General features: G+C 38.5%; 2 protein-coding genes across 6 annotated transcripts in view; both read left to right on the forward strand.

Moving 5' to 3' along the window:
* The window catches only part of LOC102210798 (potassium voltage-gated channel subfamily V member 2-like), a 5090-nt gene extending 2965 nt beyond the window's left edge, over positions 1–2125 (forward strand). Inside the window, exon 2 of the mRNA XM_005730271.1 lies at positions 1287–2125. Coding sequence (XP_005730328.1) covers positions 1287–1568 — 282 coding nt within the window. The 3' untranslated portion in view covers positions 1569–2125. The remainder of the gene's footprint in view (positions 1–1286) is intronic.
* A 3046-nt stretch (positions 2126–5171) lies between these two features.
* On the forward strand, positions 5172–18079 carry LOC102211103 (N-acetyllactosaminide beta-1,3-N-acetylglucosaminyltransferase 3). 5 transcript variants are annotated; one of them, XM_005730274.1, is made up of 4 exons: positions 5172–5310; positions 7296–7384; positions 8428–8681; positions 17075–18079. In XM_005730274.1, exons 2-4 carry the CDS (start codon positions 7371–7373, stop codon positions 17965–17967), a joined length of 1161 nt encoding a protein of 386 aa, XP_005730331.1. In that variant the 5' UTR covers positions 5172–5310; positions 7296–7370; the 3' UTR covers positions 17968–18079. The 5 variants fall into 5 exon arrangements, with proteins under 5 accessions (XP_005730331.1, XP_013765605.1, XP_005730333.1 ...); XM_013910151.1 differs by lacking the exon at positions 17075–18079 and adding an exon at positions 7688–8288 and having other exon boundaries at positions 5176–5310; positions 8428–11330; XM_005730276.2 differs by lacking the exon at positions 17075–18079 and adding an exon at positions 7688–7820 and having other exon boundaries at positions 5176–5310; positions 8428–11330.
* Positions 18080–19416: the final 1337 nt, after the last annotated feature.

Below are 19416 nucleotides of genomic sequence, written 5' to 3' on the forward strand. Positions count from 1 at the left end.
AGAGCCATGTGTCAGGTCAAACACAAATGCAAGAACAATCATGCCACTGTGCGATGTGTTCACTGCTACATATACACATGTGGTAAATGCAGAGATACCATGGCAGTGCCAGGATTGTGAGTGATTGCTGAAAATGTTGAAATGTACTTACTCACTTTTTATTATTATTTGTCTGTTGATTTCTCCCTAAGATGGCAAACTGAAACATTCCAAGTTGGTGACTTTTGGAGATTTATTTCCCTGGATGATTGAGAATGCATCAAGACGAACACAAAAGGAAATTCACAGCTTTTAGCAGCTCCCCCGGACAAACAAGGAGGCAGTTGGCAGTTAGAAATTAGCAATCATTCTCACACACCCACTCCCCTCCAGAATTCTCGGGTAACAACCTAATTTACATATGAATGACTAGCCAATTTAGCTTCCACTTGGCTGAAGCTAAAGCCTAGCTAAAAGCCATTTGACTGGTAGGCGGGTTTTAAAGGTAGGTTTTAAAGGTAGAAAAGCCAACTGGCTGCTCTCGGGGGCTCTAAGTGTCAAAGAAATGTGTACTACAGCACCTAAGCCCTAACCCAAACCAGCCGCTTATTTCCTTTTGCAGTCTTTTTTCACCTACCTACTCTTCCCCTGAGCAATAAGTTGAACGTTCTAACACCTACAAGTGTGACTTTCACCTGTCTAGAAATGTAAATACTCTCTAGATCAAAGGTTATTATTCCACTACTTATTAGTCAAACACAGAAATTAATTGATTTTCACAAATGTAACATGCAGTGATCTGTACTTATGTTTGGCTTAAAAAACTAAATTCTTCTCAGCATTTTTTTAGTCTATTTGCATAAATTTCTTAAATGTCATTTCATGAAAGGCAAACCCTGCCCAAACTGTTTTCTCATAAAGAATTAGAAGATGGCGATCCTAACACTGGTCAACGGAAGTGGTCTGCTGTCTGTGCTTTTTCTTAAGTATTTTGACACCTGCTAGAGCCACAAAGAGGCTAGGGTGTAGGTTTTGATGGAAGCAGCAGCCTGATTGTACAGAACTGTCCAATAAAGTTACACATTTTAATGTTTATACTTGCACTGCAGACTTCAGATAATGTCTTTGTGTTGCTTTTGAAGTGAAATTAAACAAGTAAGTGTCGATTCAGCAGACATTTTCAAGGCCAGCTGTACTACTTGTTAGTGTAAACTTTTAATTCATTCTTAGAATCAAAAATAACTCTGATTAAAGGAAACATTCCTGGAAACTGAACATAGGATTTTGTTTCCCCTTTTCTCTCTCAGGTCAGTATCTCCACTGTGGGCTACGGGGATGTGGTTCCTGTAACTATCCTGGGCCGCATCGTGGCCTTTGGATGCATTACTTTTGGGATAATCCTCAACGGCATGCCGATTTCTTTCCTGTTTAACAAGTTCTCTGATTACTACAGCAAACTAAAGACCCAAGCTTACAATTCTACCTCAGTCCAGCGCCGCTTTCAGCTTAAGAAGAGACTCAAGCGTAAAATGGATGCATGGTTCCATCCCTTTGAAGAAGATGACACCACAGCCCAATCCCCACGCTAAGTGCATCTCATACATGACCACTGTGTACTGTGAACGTGCTGCAGCCTCAAGCTGCCTTCAAAAGTTCAAATGTGGTGCAAAAAAATTAAACCTAGCACATGAACGAGGGCAGGAAGAGGAAGTGGAAAGTTTCTTTGTACTGATGCAATTTCAGGCCTGGTAGTTTCACAACTACCACATGCACCACTGTTTCTTTTTCATTTTGTATGTATCTTGTATGTAAGTAATTCATGCGATTGAAAAGGAGCCTGGATGTCCAACCCAGGTATTTTAACCTCAGGTGAATCCATCGTGATGCTTATCTTCCACCTGACACCAGTGAATTATAAATAATGAATGCCTGCCAATGACACCTTCTTTTTTAAGTATGTGTCACATGCGACTGCGACATACCAAACAGGGCTAAAAGGGGTTTCTGGTTACCATATAGGTTACACTGTAGATTTCCCGCTAAAGCAAAATTGTACTGAGGAATAACGACCTTGACACGATGTTTTGGTGAAGGTCAAATCAAACGTTTCTGGATAAAATGTGAGCAGGTTTTGACATGTGCCAAGAGGAAAATGTATTCTCTCTGTTCCCAAATGACTTGGGATTAATAAAAACAAATGAATACAACAAAACTTGCATCTATTATGTTGCAGTATGTTAGCCTCAAAGGTTAAGTAATAAATTACCAACAATTTTTAAAAACTGTCCTTAAAATAGATGTTTATTGAAAGAGAGTTGCATTTTCTGTGCAGTTTCTTTACACTCATGTCACTGCTTGATGCCTGATAAAAGAAAATGTTTATATGGCCTTATCTGAGCTCTGTACCAGGAAAATAAAAGGTCATTTTCACATTTAATGTCTGGGGGGAGGACTTCACAACAGTTCCTGTCATTAGACTGGTGCTCCCAGTTCTTAACAGTGTTTACTGTAAACATTTCTATATATTACTTTTATTTTGCCTTGTGTGTCCTGTGGAAATTCCATTTTTTTAAAGTCTTGATGCATGCGCAATCATAGTAAGTAAAATAGTAAAAGATATAACAACAATGGGCTGTGAGATCAGTTTCAAATGTGTCCTAGCTGTTCCTGTACTCCTGACACACAAGGGATCACTAAAGTGCTTCGGCAGCAGTTGTCTTTCTCTCCTGGATACCTTGGAGCTTTCTTTTTGCCAAAGCTGGGAAGGCTTTGACAAATGTTCAGCTGGGCCTACTCAGGGCCTTCTTGATGTGATGTTCTTCTGCTTTCCTGGCCACTCGGTCTGTGGGGATGTAATTTGCTCCGTGTTGTAGTGTCCTGATGACACCCAGTTTATGCTCCAATGGATGATGAGAGTCAGACTGATTACACTGATCCATGTGTGTTTACAGAACACAACACCTTCTCAAAAAAATCCAAGGTGTTCTGGATATGGTGCTTAGAGCTGCCTGCTAACAGATTGAGGATTGAAGCCAGAAACTTTGACATGTTATAGGGGACCGAGTTGATGATACAGACAATTGGTCTGTATGTAATTGGGGAGATTTAAAGTTGATACTTGCCCATTATATTTAAATGACTTTGATAGTCTGCTGTAGGGGTAGACCCCACTATTCCATAAGATATCACTTCATTTGGTGGAGTGCGCTGTTTAGTATACAGGTCCGAATTCTCCAGCAGGTATTCACCCGAGTTGACATCTGGTGACTAAAAAGCTGCATATCACCTTACAGCCACATATTTTTCCAGATTCGTAGTCAACTGAGCTGTGCATGGTTTCAGTCTTTAAAAGAGATTACACAGCATATTACATCAGGTTTTGCAAACTCACACAGAGCATAATACATTCAGTCCTAGCACTGGTGACTTTTTAATCCATATTTCACAGTGAAATGCAGTTAGTCTGGTAAGATTAAGCTTCAGATTCTTCCCCTTCCCTGTCTTTCTCTTTCATTTCTCCAAATTGCTTTAGTGTCATGACAGCAGAAACTATAACCGCATTTATATTTCCATATACTACAGCAGTATTTTTATGCTATGCTTAACTCAGCACTTTTAACCCTTGACTAAAAAAAAAATCCCAAGGCCGATGGCAACTAAACCTTGAGGTTCACGTTCTATGTTTAGTTGTTATGCTTCATGTAAACATGTACATTTCAGTGTAAATATGAACTGAAATATTTGTAATTTTTTCACCCAAGTGCTAAAGGTTGAACACGCGAGGCAAACATGCTCGATCAATTCAAAATTGCAAAATTATTTAATTAAAAATCATTCAACGTGTGGGGATAGCAAAGTAGGACAGCCTCTGGGATTAAACATAAACTTGAAGGGGAACTTGGGATCAGGTGTTTTCTGTCAGGAATCAGCAGGGAGTGCGAACACTTTTAGTATTCAACTCTTGAAGATGTTTGACTTATCATTGTTGATGCTTGGCAGCGTGGAAAATGAGTTTTAAAATGTACAAAAGGTCCTTGAAAGCGTTTGGAGTCCTTCTAGCCCCGGTCAAAAAACTGTGTGCAAAATAGAGGAAATTTAAGACCATGAGCGCTTAAACAACGAAGGTCACTGGAAGAGTAATAATGGTCATGGCAGCACTCCAACGAGGAAGAACAGGCTTTCAGAAAGAACTTCCTTTTATTTTGGTTGAAATTTACACAGAAGCATGCCTGAAAAGTGTTGTATAGACAGAAAAAACCAAAACAGAAAGATGAAGAAATATTTTCACGATAAATCCGAAAGGGATTAAAAAGCTTTTGAAGACAAAGTGCAGGGAAATATTTAAATCTCAAGGCCAAGCCCTTAAAAGCATTTTACCATCCACATGAGTTAAGGTCTTCTTGTTTTACTGTGGTGATATTTAGCTGTGTCCTACAGCGAAGTACTGTCTCTACAGATACGACTAACCCTGCAAATAGAGTTTTAACTATATTAAGTGTCCCATTTCAAATTCAAATTCAAATTCAAATCAAATTCAAATTCAAATGTTATTTGTCACACACACACACACACAGCCATACACAGTATGACATGGGGGGGAGGGGGTGAAATGCTTGTAGCTGTGCAATGCCCGACCATTTGGTTGAAAAGGAAGCTCAAATCTTTAACTGGATAATGTGATCTTTCATAAATTCTGCTAAAGGATTTCCTTAGACTGCGTTGTGTAAAATGCTACTAGTGGATGTATAAATGGTGAATACCTCAATCACCCAAGCACTTTTTCTAAGTACTTTCTATCAAACATCCACACGCATTCAAAATCCAGTGGATTCAGTATCTTATCCAAGGATACTTTAACATGCAGACCAGAGGAGCCAGGAATTAAACCACCAACCTTCTGATTAGTTGATGACGTGCTCCACCCCCTACAGCTACAGCTAACCTAATAGGGGAATAACCTTTACTTTTAAGGTTTTATTATTAGGTAATCATCAGTAGTACATTTTATTTAAGCAGCGTCTTAATGATATTGTAATACTTATACTTCATTTAAAGTATTATAATATCATATATCCTATAATAATCACAAGTAATATTATTTCTATAGATATTTGTTATTAATCAACAGTCAAAGTAATTGAAATTGTGAAAGAAAATAGTCATATGATCGCAGATCGTTACCGACAGGCAATAGATGAGGAGATGACGCACGGGGCGGACAGAACAACGCCCTGCAGTGCAGGGACCTGAGCTTTTCAGCCACCGGATTCTGGATTCACTATTAGTCTGACTTCACTACAGACACAGGAGAGGGGCGATCTTCTTAAACTTGTAAGTACTGTACACAGCAGCTTCGCGAAGTGCTGTCTCTGTGCCCGTGCGCGTCCTCGAATAAAGTTTCCGTAAAGTAACGGGAACATAGGGAGCATCACATGTTTAGTTTGTCCTCGGCGTAATTGGGATATATTACTGGCTATAATAACACAGTTTCCTGAGAAATTACGCATAGACGACAAATGCTTTTTAAAAAATTTTTTTTTGGAGTGTCGCTTTTTAAAATCTCTTATTTTATGAATCTTAACTGTCCCCTAGATTAGTTTACAATAGTTTAGGCATGACTCGCTATATGAGAACTCGACGAAAGCTAAATATAAATGTCTTCTGATGCTTCAACCATGCCGTGTTACTTTGCTTACTCTGCTTACTTTGGCTTCCACAAACTCTGTCTGGTTTGTGGAAGCCAAAGGAATTTAAAAATTCCTTTTACAAACTAATAATCGTCGCTTAAAGCTCGACTATTGTCTATTCAACAATATGACACTATGCAAAAAAAAAAAAAAATCAAAAAGTGGACTTAAATGTTCACCAATGCTTCTTTTAATCTCCCGATGGTTTATAAAAATTACATTTGTTTAATACGCCTTCTGTGTGATGGAGCTGGCAGATATTAACTAAATACTAAATGGCACCATCTTAAAACAAACTGGAGAACACAGACAACAAAGACCAAACAACAAAAATAAAATATAATATTTGGCAAAAAGATTACAGCCTGTGGCTACTGATGCTTTGATGACAATACACTATGAAAGGATTTAATAAGAAATATATATAATAACCATCGGACTTGCAGATTAAAAAGTAAATAGGCATATCTTCTAAATCTCTTCAAATGACTGTTGTACCTGGACATGTTCAAGACTGAAAGGAGCTCTCATTGTCTGAAAGTAGAAACACCACAAAGTAAAAACCACATTACAAGTCAAAGTGTTAACCAGACAAGTGTACTTAAAACCTGTGCAATCATGCTCTACCTTGTCCAGAAGACTAATTTGAATGCTGTTTATCATTTTGCTTTTTACAAAACTAGCCTTCTGTATTCGTGAGTCTGCACAGTATGTAACTGGTTAACAATTGTCCTTTGTATTGTAACAGGAAATTGAAATAAGCATAGAAATATTCAGCGATCCTAGTAAATAACACTTTCACACACAGCAAAAATAATTTTAAAATAGGCCTATATGTTATTCATCTTTTTAATTGTTTTTGATGTCGTGGCTGTCACAAATCAAATACTCACGACACTGTGCAGTTAACTTCCGTTTTCCAGTCCATTTTTGTGGAATCCAAAGCCCATTGTTTCTGACTTTACCCTGATGTTGTGCCAACTACACAAAAATCACGCAAAACAAAAGAGGAAGAAAACTAGTAACAGTTAAAATGGTCAACACTGAAAATTCTGCTTCAACCTCCTAAGACCCGAACTCTTCCACGACATGCATTTTTAATTTCTCCTTGATATTTGGGCATGTTGAGGCCCAATTAATGTAAAAACAAAGAATTACCAGATTTTACCAAATTTTGATAGAACAGTAGCAATATAATGTCCTTGTAAGTAGAAATCAGGCCCATGTTGAGCAAAATTGAGTATTTTGGTCTAAATAACCCAAAATGTGATGTCCACATATGTGGACACCAGGTCCTAGGAGGTTAATAACAACATAAAGCAATCTTCCGCAGCTGTCCTACCGCACTAACATGCTTAAGGATTGCGGAACACTGTTACACTGCACATTTTGAGTTTTATTGCTGTCAGATTTGCATTTAAAAAACACACAAAAGCCTGTGTGGACCGGGAACTTCCTTTTCTTTCTTTCTTTCCACCCCCTTAATGCTTCTTTCAGAATGACTGTGTGGTTTTATTACTCAATGTCAGAAACAGCCTATGTAACATATTCCATCCATTCTGAGGACACAAAACAACATTTGATTTATTTTTATTTTGTGTGACAGCATCCTGTGTGTGGATTTTTCAGGCACATGTCCAGCTGCTTCATGTCTGCTCTGAAGCTCGGTCTCCTCACTCCTGCTGGCTTGTCACTCTGAGAGTCATGTCGTGGTGCAGGTGAGTTTGCATTCCTGTTGCCCAAGTGTTTTTGTATGTTTTTTCGTGGGAGGGTGTTGCCTTCATTTCAAATTAAAACCAAAATGTTAGTTTTGCATAAGTGTTAAGCCACAGCCCATGAGGTGTCAGGGCTACAGCAAAGAATTTGATAATTAAAATGATGCTTCAGTCTTTTGCAAAACAAACATCAACTGTACTGTAAAAAGGATGTGTGAAAAACATATGCTGTTACATGCGTGTCGCATTTTGTGTGCATGCACAAATATTTTCAACACAACACATGTTCTGTTTAATTTAAAACAGGAAGATGAATGCTTTGAATGGTCAACCCATGTGCACCACACGGTCTACCATTAAGGCACCAGCATTAGCTCTGTTGGAAGGAATATAACACCCATTGCTGCATTTTAAGCTGTTTGAGGATTGATTTTAACAGGTGAAACCTCAGTGTAGATCTCAGCCTGCAAACACGATCACACCAAAGTGACACAACCCTTACTGATACAGTATCACATTACAAGACAAGACAAAGGCAACATTATAACAAGGCCCATTGTAACGATCACTGAGCTAACACTGGTATGTGATCATTCTAGAGTTAAAGTGCACTCTGTCCTCATGTTTCAGGAAATCACAAGTTTACTCTTAAAACCACATTCAGAGCAAAGGATCATATTCTGAAAAATAATTTCACCTTATGCCTATGCCACAGATATAGAGAGCAATTGTAACAAGTCAACAAGTGTTAAAAAAACCCACTGTATTGTTAGCTAATAAAGGGAACACAAACAAATTGCAAGTTCCTTGCAAGTTATGCCCTTGTCAGTGCAATGTATGCTACAGTTGCGGGTTTAACCACATCACCCTAAAGGAACTTTCAAGAAGAATGCACTGCACTGCACAAGTAAGGCTATAAGGCTTTGGCTCACATCTTTGTGTTCACTGCATGCTTGTACTTGCTTCTACTCAATAACTTCCTCAATAAGTTAGTCTAGTTTCATTCTGATCTTAATTAATCTCTGTCTTTTGTCTTGTCGCTACAGAGTTTTGAAGATGAAAACCATCAGGGCAAGAAATGTATTGATGGTGGTAGCACTCGGGCTTTTGCTCCTTCACCTTTGCAAAGATTTTGTTGACCATAAAACTATAAGTTTCCACGTAGATGTTAGAGAGGACCACAGCCGACTGACGCAAAACACCAAAAACAGCACATATGTATTCTCATGGCCAAAATGTCAACAAAAAACATCTGCTGCCAACATCGCTGAGTTCAACTCTTTGCCTAATTCTATCAAGGATTTCCTCTACTATCGCCACTGTCGCCACTTCCCCATGCTACTGGACATTCCGGACAAATGTGGAGGAGCTGATAAATCTGGAGAAGTCTTTCTTCTTCTGGTCATTAAAAGCTCTCCGGGGAACTACGAACGCAGAGAGGTGCTGCGCAAAACGTGGGGTGAAGAGAGGTTACACAACAGTGCGTGGATTCGACGGATATTCATCTCAGGAACGACAGAGAGCGGGTTTGAGAAGGAAAGGCTGAACAAACTCCTGGAGCTGGAGCAACAGGAGCACAACGACATCCTCCAATGGGATTTCAGTGACACATTTTACAACCTTACATTGAAACAGATACTCTTTCTTGAATGGATGGAAAGGAACTGTCCCAATGCTCACTTCCTGTTGAATGGTGATGACGACGTCTTTGCCAACACAGACAACATGGTCGAGTATCTGCAAAGCCTCAAGGACAATGATGGAAGCCAGCACCTCTTTACTGGCCATCTGATCCAAAATGTTGGCCCTATTAGATCACCAAACAGCAAGTACTATATTCCTGTTCAGGTGCAGGAGTCAAACTCGTACCCTCCTTATTGTGGTGGCGGGGGCTTCCTCCTCTCTGGCTATACAGCTTCAGTCATTTACAATATGTCCCAGTCTATTACCATTCTTCCCATTGATGATGTTTACATGGGGATGTGTCTGGCCAAAGCAGGACTTGGCCCCACTTCCCACATGGGCGTCAAGACAGCAGGACAACACGTTCCATCCCACAGTTTAGACCAATACCATCCTTGCTTTTATAAAGAGGTTTTACTTGTGCACAGATTCCTTCCAGCTCAGATGTATCTAATGTGGCACAGAGTACATGATCCAAATCTAAGATGTGGTCTCTCCAGCCAAAAACATTTGTAGCACCAAACTTTAACTTCTAGGCAATAATAGAGCTTAGTGATGTTCCGGTTCCTCCTGCTTCCAGCTCAAATGAACATGTAAGTGTTTGTTTCACATACTGTAAAGAGAAAAAACTTTTGCTGGACAGAAGGGACTGGCACATACCTTAAATGAGTTGACAACATTTGAACAGGCAGGACTGGCTGTTGCGTTACAATACAATACATTATATTTTGTCTTTGTCTCACCAAATCTTGTACCTTTCTTTACCAGATTGTCTAATATTACTTAATAGGTACTATACTGGTTGGATTGCTAGATTTTTCTTTTGCTTGAAATGCCCACTTACAGCACAGAAAGAATGAATGTGAATTTTAAGTAGCCATCAAGTGTAAAGTTACACCTCATTTTGAGAATTCTCATTGGAAAATGAGTCCACATTTAAGGTCATTGGGTCTGATTTTCTATATTTTAGTATCACATAAAGTTCAGCATAGCTACAGCTGATACAGACTAATAAAGGCCATGTTTTAGTAGACAAAAGCTGCCAGCTAGAGTGCAGCCGTGTGTTAGCTACCTTGTCCTGAGATTAAGGACATGAAAAATGGCCAAGAATTGAAAAGTTGGCTCTATATTGCATAATTTACTGAATTTCTATCACGTAGAAAATGAGCCAGGTGTAAGGAGAGTTACCGAGTTAATGTTAGCTGCCTGTAAATCAAATGTGAATTTTAAGAGCTGATTGTAATATTTAATTCATACTTTCTGTTGGAGTTTTTCTTTATGTCGCGTGCCAGCCAGTGTGAAAATCATGAACAGATGACATATAATCAACCAATTCAAATGTAAAGCATTGCGGAGTACTATGGTTCATCTGTATGGGTCTTTTCATGCTACGATTGTATGGAGGAAAGTACATTTTGCGGGTTAAATTGGTTATAAGAGCTGGGTATTTATTTACAATAAAATACAGCAATGATATGAAAACATTTTATTTATGTATTGTTTTTCTGCACAAAGTTACAAAGTGCTTAAAATATACTGAGACTTCTCCAAAAATAAATACATACATTAAATAAAACAGGACAAATAACAATGCAATTCATCACCTAAAAAGAACGATTGAACTCATGTTTGAGTTGGTTTGATATTTTAAGTTCTACATTTGGTAAATTTTACACTGCAGTTTAATTGTACCTGTAAACTTCTGAACAATGCCCAGCTCTAGATCTGATGCTTGTGTTGCCGCAGATATCATCCAAAATCATTTCTCAGGGTTTCTTAAGAACAAAAGGTGTAATATATATATATTTTATCTTCTTAATCCTCTTTGTTCTGTTAAGCCTTCTTTATTTTGTTTGTTTCAGCCTCAATATTTCTGTTACACAAAGGGATTTGTGCCTTACATCAGTGTTGCAGAACATAACAACTGGGTGTCGGTAAAAGCCGTTACAAGTAGTTGCCAGTAGGCAATCCAATGCAGGATCACTGTTTCATTAAGAATCAATATCTGTTGTTGCAGATTCAGTATGCTGAATCGAATATATGCACAAATGTTCAAATCTGTTTGGGTTTAATGCTGCTAAGTAAGGGGCTATATGTTGTACGGTTAAACAGCTTTAAATGGTAACTGTGAACTGCATACACTGGCAGTACACAATCGTTTTAAATAAGATGTACGCATAATGTCCTTGGACCTTTTTTGTTTGGGTGTACCTGCGCAAGACATTTTGGAGGATTATTTTGTAATAAACATTGGGATAAATATTTATAAGCTGCCTTGGATTTTGTTCATGTCTGTAAAAAAAATTGTTATATAATTCTAACCTTACTTAACACCAGGTGGAGGAATGTGAGGAGACTGTTTGGGTCCGTTTTAAATTCGTTAGGTTTTTTAAAAGATGTTAAGAATTAAATTAAGGGAGGATGAAAGCCAACATAACAGACAAAGCAACGCTAACTGAAAGCAACGCCTACAAGGCTTGTTTTTTTTCCCTCTCAGGGGAAGAGGTGGGCCGGCGGTTACTGTGCCCTTTTTTCGGTCTTTAACTCAGCACCTGCTTTGCATTGCCCAATCAGTGTTTGGTATTTAAGGATGTCTTTAATGGCAAATAGGTTACTTTAATAACTGTTCAAATAGTTACTTGCATTTTCTCGGGTAGACTGAAGAGGATAGCTGGTATTGCTAATCTGATTCAAACACTCTATGGAAATGACAGCATGGACAAGGACTTCCTTGTTGGATAACTGCCTGCCTGTTTGCTGCCCCTCCAAATCTCATGTACCAGAAAATAGCAAGTTGTATAAAAGTCAATTGTCTGGAAAAAGTGTTAAAGTGTGTATCATTAACAAGAACTCTTTAGCATGTTCCAAAGGCAAAAATGCACCACATCAGCCATTTTTGAATGCCCAAATAGTCATACTTGCTAAGAAGCAAAACAAACCCTTTTTTAAAATTATGTTTTAACTTCCGTCACTTCCGAGATCTAACATTTGACTTGCGAGGTACGAAGAAACCACAATTTGTCACACAGCACTCCAGTCACACGCTGTGTCCCATCAGCATCTTTTCAGACTTGTATTTTATCAGTTCTGCTATGATCTGAATGTGTGCATTCGAACTTCTTCCTGCAGAAAGTAAGAACATGAGCAGCATTTCCCAACTGTTTCATGCATAGAAGTAAAACATGCATCAGCTGTCTGTGCAACAGCGAGAGCTTCACTTGCCACAGTGTTGATGAGGGTTTGCTAGGTGACTCCACCTCCAGGACATCTTTTCTATTTAAATATGGGGTGGCTCCTTTATTAGTCAGTGTTGAAGTCACTGTATCAGATAAATTTGTTTGCTCTGAGAAAATGGAGAGGTAGCATTTTGAAAATTCATTTGATTCCAGGTTATCTGTGGCTTCGAGTGCAGGACACACTGTACAATAATCAAAACATAATCAAAACATCAAAAGGCAACTGGAACATAAACCATTTGAACTCCTTGAATTGGAGTGTTTGTATGTCAGGAGGAAGCCTCACTCATCATTGGTACTAAACCCACGCCTGGCAGCTGACCACGCCCCGTCACACATACTCCTTTGTACAATGTTTTTTTTTCTATCGCCACAATACTTGCACGTTGGAGTTCATTATCTTGCTCTTTGAGACAATGATATGTAGTCAGGAAACGCTGGTCTGATCAGTATAACACCAGTCTACTTCCTGAAACACAATCCTCCTGAGTACATAGTATATATTGTGCAACTGTAGATTAGTAGACTGGTTGTTAGTTCAGTGTATAACTAAGTGCCTCGTGTAAAAGTCAGATAAGTCACCCACGCATAGAATAAAGTGCATCATGAAAATATTTGTGATTGGATAAATGAGGTCTCTAGTAAAATTAGATTGCATTTTCTATTTCCTTCTATTATCTTCTTCCTCGTTTACCTTTAAAGAATAAAGATAAAAGGGCCTCTTTATTCTTTGCAAGATAATATGATTTTACAAAAGCTTGAGATTTGCAGCATTTGTTAAGTTCCCGCCACAACAATTCAGTCGACTTGAAGTGCATGGTGTTGGTTCAGCTAGACTTTGACTGAATCATTGCAATGCCTTGATTTTTGTTTTTCAGACATGTGGTTATTGATTTGCTTAGGATCACCGTGATGTTGCACGACACAATTTCAATCAAGCTCTTGTTATCAGACAGAGAGCCTCACATTTGACTCTAAAATACCTTGGTATAAAAGGAGTTCATGTTCACCTCAGTGTCTGCAAGGTGCCCAGGTCCTGTGGCTGGAAAGCAAGCCCTAATCATCACCTCCCCACCCCTGTGCTGACAGGTGGTAAGAGGTGTTTGTGTTGATGTGCTGGTTTTGTCCAAAGTGGTGTTGTCCATTATGTCCAAACATTTCCACTTTGGCCTCGTCTCTCCAAAGGACACTGCTCCAGAAGTCTTTGTGTAATATGTCTTACACTGTTGTTCATTTGAGGAGGAGAATCTGGTTGGAACCAGTTGTGTTGTACTGAGTTTTATTATCATATTTAAAACCTTAAATTAAAGAAACAATGTAGTTTCTTTATCTTACGATTGCACAAGCAATGTTACACCTATTCTGCCATACTGGATCTTGATCTATATATTCTTCTCTAATGCTCATGAAATAACTAAAATGTGGAAATGGATTAATCAAACCGTCATGGTCCTCGGCCTCTGAACCAGTATTTTCAGTGTGTTCTATTTTTCTTGGATTTAAGAAATTATATTCTCTTTCCTAGAGCTTCTCAGTTCATTAGTTTCTTTATCTGTTCCCTGTGTCTGGGTCTCCCTCCCTGCGTTTGTTTCCTTCTTTTAATTTGATAGTCCCTTATCCCCTGTGTGTTATGCTATGCTTTGCCTTCCTCGGTTCATTGGTGGATTTAGTTCACTTGTGTGTTTTCCATCTCCCTGATTACCCAGGGTATATTTTAGCTCTCTGTCTCCTCTTGTCATTTGTCGCAAACTCCATCATGTTGAATGTCTGCCTCGTGTTTCAGTCTCCTAGTTGATTATTACTTCCGTTCCCAGTTTCCTCCTTGTCTCCTAGTCTGTACTTTTCCTTTAAGCAATAAAGCTGCTTTTGAGTTCAGTTCTGCCTCTGAGTCCTGCATACTGGCTCCACAAACAGCTTTAAATGACACAAATGTGAAAACATTAGAAACATTTTTTTTATTACAGTGGAAAAACAGTCCATATAAACGTAACGCAAAAAGTAAGGAAATCTGCTATTCTGCTATTCAGTCTTGTTTGGCGTCCTAATTTCACACACGATTTTTACAAATCAACCATTTCAGAGTATTGAGCAAGAAGATTGGTATAAAGGAAACACAAACATGGCAACAAAACAAGCTCTGAAACTCATTTTAATCTTAACCAAAAACCACTGTCAGAGGCTTCGAAGCTTGTGTCGAGTAATTGAGGGAGCGTTTCCGCGATGCGCGTATCGAGGCTTGCTTCATTTATGGGAGGAGCTGAAAATGATGACGTCCGAAGCCTCGCTGCCCGGCTGTACCACGTGACTGGTTCATGAAGCGATTCGAACTTTTCCGCGAGATATGACAGCGATATAAACCCCTCAGACTTCATTCAAAAATGTGGGTGTTTGATGGAGAGTTGCGGTTAGTGAGAGTTTGGAGGTTTATGAGAGTGAGGAGAGAAAGTCAGGAGAGAATGGGGCCAGCTAAGAAGAGAAGGATGTCCTCCCCTGTGTGGGAACATTTTGATCTTATTCCTCCCAACAAGCTATGTAAATTTCTACAGAAGATGTATTTTCATAATACTGATGGTGCAATACAATTTATGTTAAGCTGTCTTGACTTTTGTACAAGGTGAAGTGTTTGCTATGTGCCAGGGAGCTGGGATATAACGACACCTCATCCATGCTTAGGCACTACAGAGCTTTGCATGAGAATAAGAGGAACACCGATTGTGGAGCAAGACCAGGTGAGCCATCAAATCCAATGATAATATAGCATGCAGTAATGTTACTAAATGATATAACAATATTATACAGCTGTTATAAGTTACGTGTGTGATATTTATATTTGTGCTTTGTCTTTATTGTCTTTCCTCAGGAGAACAATCTCAAATAGATGAAGACCTGGTTAGCATGGTGATTGAGGACTCCCAGCCATTTAGCATTGTGGAGGAAAGGATTCAAAAGATTTGTGAAATCATTAAATCCTAGCTATGTTCTCCCCACTAAAAAGGTCATAAAAGCAGTGAAAATTTAGTTTTTACAGAATAAAATGTGAACAGGCAGGACTGCTGTCCATACCTCAACGTTACAAAAGCACAATCACTGTCCACACCCCAACAACACCCCACCTCACAGTAAATGATCATTTCCATTTTAAGCATTTCCAAATAATCATTTTCCATACTGCCAGTATAAATATACACAGTATACTGCCATCACTACAATATAGATGTTTTACACACTCCTTTTGTTGTTGACATTTACAAGCTGTGTGCAAAAGGCCACACTCTTCAAATTCATGCCAGCTATTATTTTTACGTCCAGTAGGTGTCCTACTAGAGCAAATGAAGCTTCAAGAAGCTTTGCGCTGGGATGAACCAATTGGATGAAAAGCTTCAGTGCTTCATGAAGCTTCATCTGCCCATCACTAACTGCCAGGGCTCTGTGTGCGGGCAGGTGGAAATGTGGATCCAAATGCAGGACTCCGAGACAAAATGTAACTGAAAACCACAGCTTCTATTGCTGGCATGAAACAAAAACAGAAACCAAACAGGCAGGCAGGATCTGAGGGTACGACGCAACACTGAGCACAGGAAATGGGACTAACGAGACAGGGAGCAGTAGAACTGAACACACTCACATGAGACACAGACCTTCACAATAAAACATGAAACAACAAATCCTTAAACACGGATAAACAGAAACATGAAACTCGAATAATAATCATCATCATTACCACCACAAACACTACAAGAGAATAAGAAAACAATCCATAATGCAAAAACACACCAAAACAAAACAACTCAAAATATTGGGTCAAACTGGCCCAGAACCGTGACAACCACAGCACTTTGGACAGTATGTGAATGAAAAAACAAACAAATAAATACAAATTTTTTTATACAATATTATTAAATGTGGGAGTGCACGGTCTATCCCATTAAAATATTTGAAAACGTCAGAGCAGATATATTTCTTTATCATCCTGTCTACGTTAATGCAAGCACCGCCTAGTCGGCTCGGTGCAACCCTCATATCTTTGGGCGCAAGAACAAACATCCGTTCTGGCAGCTATGAGGTTTAAGGTGTGGCAGCAGACAGAATAAAATCTCTTTTAGGAAGTGACTAGCTTACATTTAAACTATACAGAAACTGCAAAACTAAACTGTGAATTTTGGATTCTCAAGTGATCAACATACTATGCCTGTCCTGGGAAATTGAAACTTGGATTAAATCTGGATTTTGATGAAGCTAATCAGACAATTATCACATTTCACCACATCTCACTGCATTAAGGTTTGTATGAGTTAATGTGGTTATTATTTTAAAAATATAAATATATGTGTCACCTGTTGATATTATAGCAAAAGATGAATCTATTTTCATCAACCTGACAGTTAGAGAAAACTGAAATGAGGTCAGTGAATCAGTAACTGATTTGTTCCTCGGCTGTGCCTTAGTAATTACTTGTCGTACCTTGGCGTACCTTTTTTGCTGTTATTGTTGTTAGAGTTCTTCCTTGTTTTGGTTTGCAGAGTTTAAAGGATGAGAATAAGAAAGTCAAAAACTCTCCCGATAGCTGGAGTTCTTTTTTTATTGATTTTCCTTCTTTGGAGGGTTGGATTTTTCCACCGTGGGTTTGACTTTGTACCTGTGACTACCAGAAGCAAAGGCGTTCAAAAGAAGACACCTATGAAAAACTCTCATATGTCCTCGTGGCCAAAATGTCAACAAAACACATCTACCGCAAACATCCCAGGATTCCAAACACTTCCTCAGCATATCAAAGATTTCCTCTACTATCGCCACTGTCGCCACTTCCCCATGCTACTGGACATTCCGGACAAATGTGGAGGAGCTGATAAATCTGGAGAAGTCTTTCTTCTTCTGGTCATTAAAAGCTCTCCGGGGAACTACGAACGCAGAGAGGTGCTGCGCAAAACGTGGGGTGAAGAGAGGTTACACAACAGTGCGTGGATTCGACGGATATTCATCTCAGGAACGACAGAGAGCGGGTTTGAGAAGGAAAGGCTGAACAAACTCCTGGAGCTGGAGCAACAGGAGCACAACGACATCCTCCAATGGGATTTCAGTGACACATTTTACAACCTTACATTGAAGCAGATACTCTTTCTTGAATGGATGGAAAGGAACTGTCCCAATGCCCACTTCGTGTTGAATGGTGATGACGACGTCTTTGCCAACACAGACAACATGGTCGAGTATCTGCAAAGCCTCAAGGACAATGACGGAAGCCAGCACCTCTTTACTGGCCATCTTATCCAGGGAAAAGGGCCTATTAGAGGGAATAACAGCAAGTACTATATTCCTGTTCAGGTGCATGAGTCCGACTCATATCCTCCTTACTGTGGGGGTGCAGGCTACCTCCTGTCTCACTATACAGCTTTGGTCATATACAAAATGTCAAAATCCATTAACCTTCTTCCCATTGATGACGTTTACATGGGAATGTGTCTGGCCAAAGCAGGACTTGGTCCTGTGTCCCACATGGGCTTCAAGACTGCTGGACTGCACATCCCATCAAATAAAGTGGATCTTTATGACCCCTGTTATTACAAAGACTTTTTACTAGTACACAGATTTCTCCCGGCTAGGATGTATTTTATGTGGCATAAAATACACGATCCTAATCTAAAATGTGGCGATAGTAGCAATCGCTGAAGATTCATATTTTCTTTGACTTTTGTCAATACTGTATTTGTTATAGCATCTCAGAAAAACTGTAGTGCTTTGCTTAAGTGAAAACTTCAAAGACATTTTAAGTAGCATTTCGATGCAAGTAAATGGCCTGTATTTGTATAGCGCTTTACTTAGTCCCGAAGGACCCCAAAGCGCTTTACACTACATTCAGTCATCCACCCATTCACACATAAGTAAACGCAGTTTTATCACAATTATGGTTGAGTAACAGCACAGAAGAATTATTACCCACTATTATTCTGTCAAAGGCTTGGTAAGATAAAACTATGGAGTCAAAGGTAATGAGAGATAGCGAGAACACTGTGAAAAACAAATTTGTATGTACTTTTTGGTACTTCTCTCTAGTCTTTGTTGTGGTTTATTTCTAATACGAATATAATAATACAAGTTTTGTAAGAGAGAGTCACTTTTAAGAATAATGTCTAACAGCTGACATCTGTGTAAGTCGACCCATGTCAAACTGGTTTGAATGTATTGGGTTAATCATTGTATCAGTCAGTCATAAATGTATTGGGGTGAAATTAAGATAAAATCAAAATACTGAAAAAAAACAAGCATGTCTTGAAATTCTGAATTATATTAATATACTTATATGTAAATATACTTACTTTATTTCTACCACTGTGTGTAACTGGACTATAAGCTTTAAGAATTTCATACAAGTCAGGAATGCAAAACACAGTGTATTACAGTGTACATTGAAGAAAATACAATATTGCATTAAAAAATCTGCACATTTTTAAGCTTAAGTTTCTGTAATATTTCAAAAATATTTTCAGACACAGCTAAAACTTAAACAAGCTGCTTTTCAGCCTTACATTCTCCTTCAGTCACTGGCAAAAGAAAAAAGTGCAAATTATTCTAAAATATTACTTAATACATACTAGAGATGGCACGATACCACTTTTTTATGTCCAATACCGATATCATAAATTTGGATATCGGCCGATACCGATATGAATGAATATAGTGAGTTTTTTAATCAATATAACTGTTTTTTTAATATCTTGCTGCTTTTTGTATAAGTTCATACTCAAGTTAAAAAACAAACAAACAAACATTAAAGCTATTCTGTTATACCTGTATGCAAAAAATACACTGCACCCAAAATATTTAATAGTTCAGCAAAACTGATCAATCTAAAAAACTTAAACCTACTCCATCCTTCCTATTCTGGTATTTTCAAGAGTAAGCAACCTAACTAATAGGGTTCTAAAACTCCCAGCAAAAATAAATAAATAAATAAATAAAAAATAGGGAACCACCCCCACCTCATGATGCTTAATCAAAATAATCAACTTTAATTTGATGCAGTGTGAAAACAAATGCACAGAAATCAATTATTTTTCAAGAGTAATTAAATAGATTCAACATCTTTCTTCAACAGAATTGCAGACTGCACAGATGGTA

The sequence above is a fragment of the Pundamilia nyererei genome, unplaced genomic scaffold (assembly GCF_000239375.1).
Source record: "Pundamilia nyererei isolate P.nyererei 1_Seehausen unplaced genomic scaffold, PunNye1.0 scaffold00036, whole genome shotgun sequence".
In the NCBI taxonomy this organism is placed as follows: Eukaryota; Metazoa; Chordata; class Actinopteri; order Cichliformes; family Cichlidae; genus Pundamilia; species Pundamilia nyererei.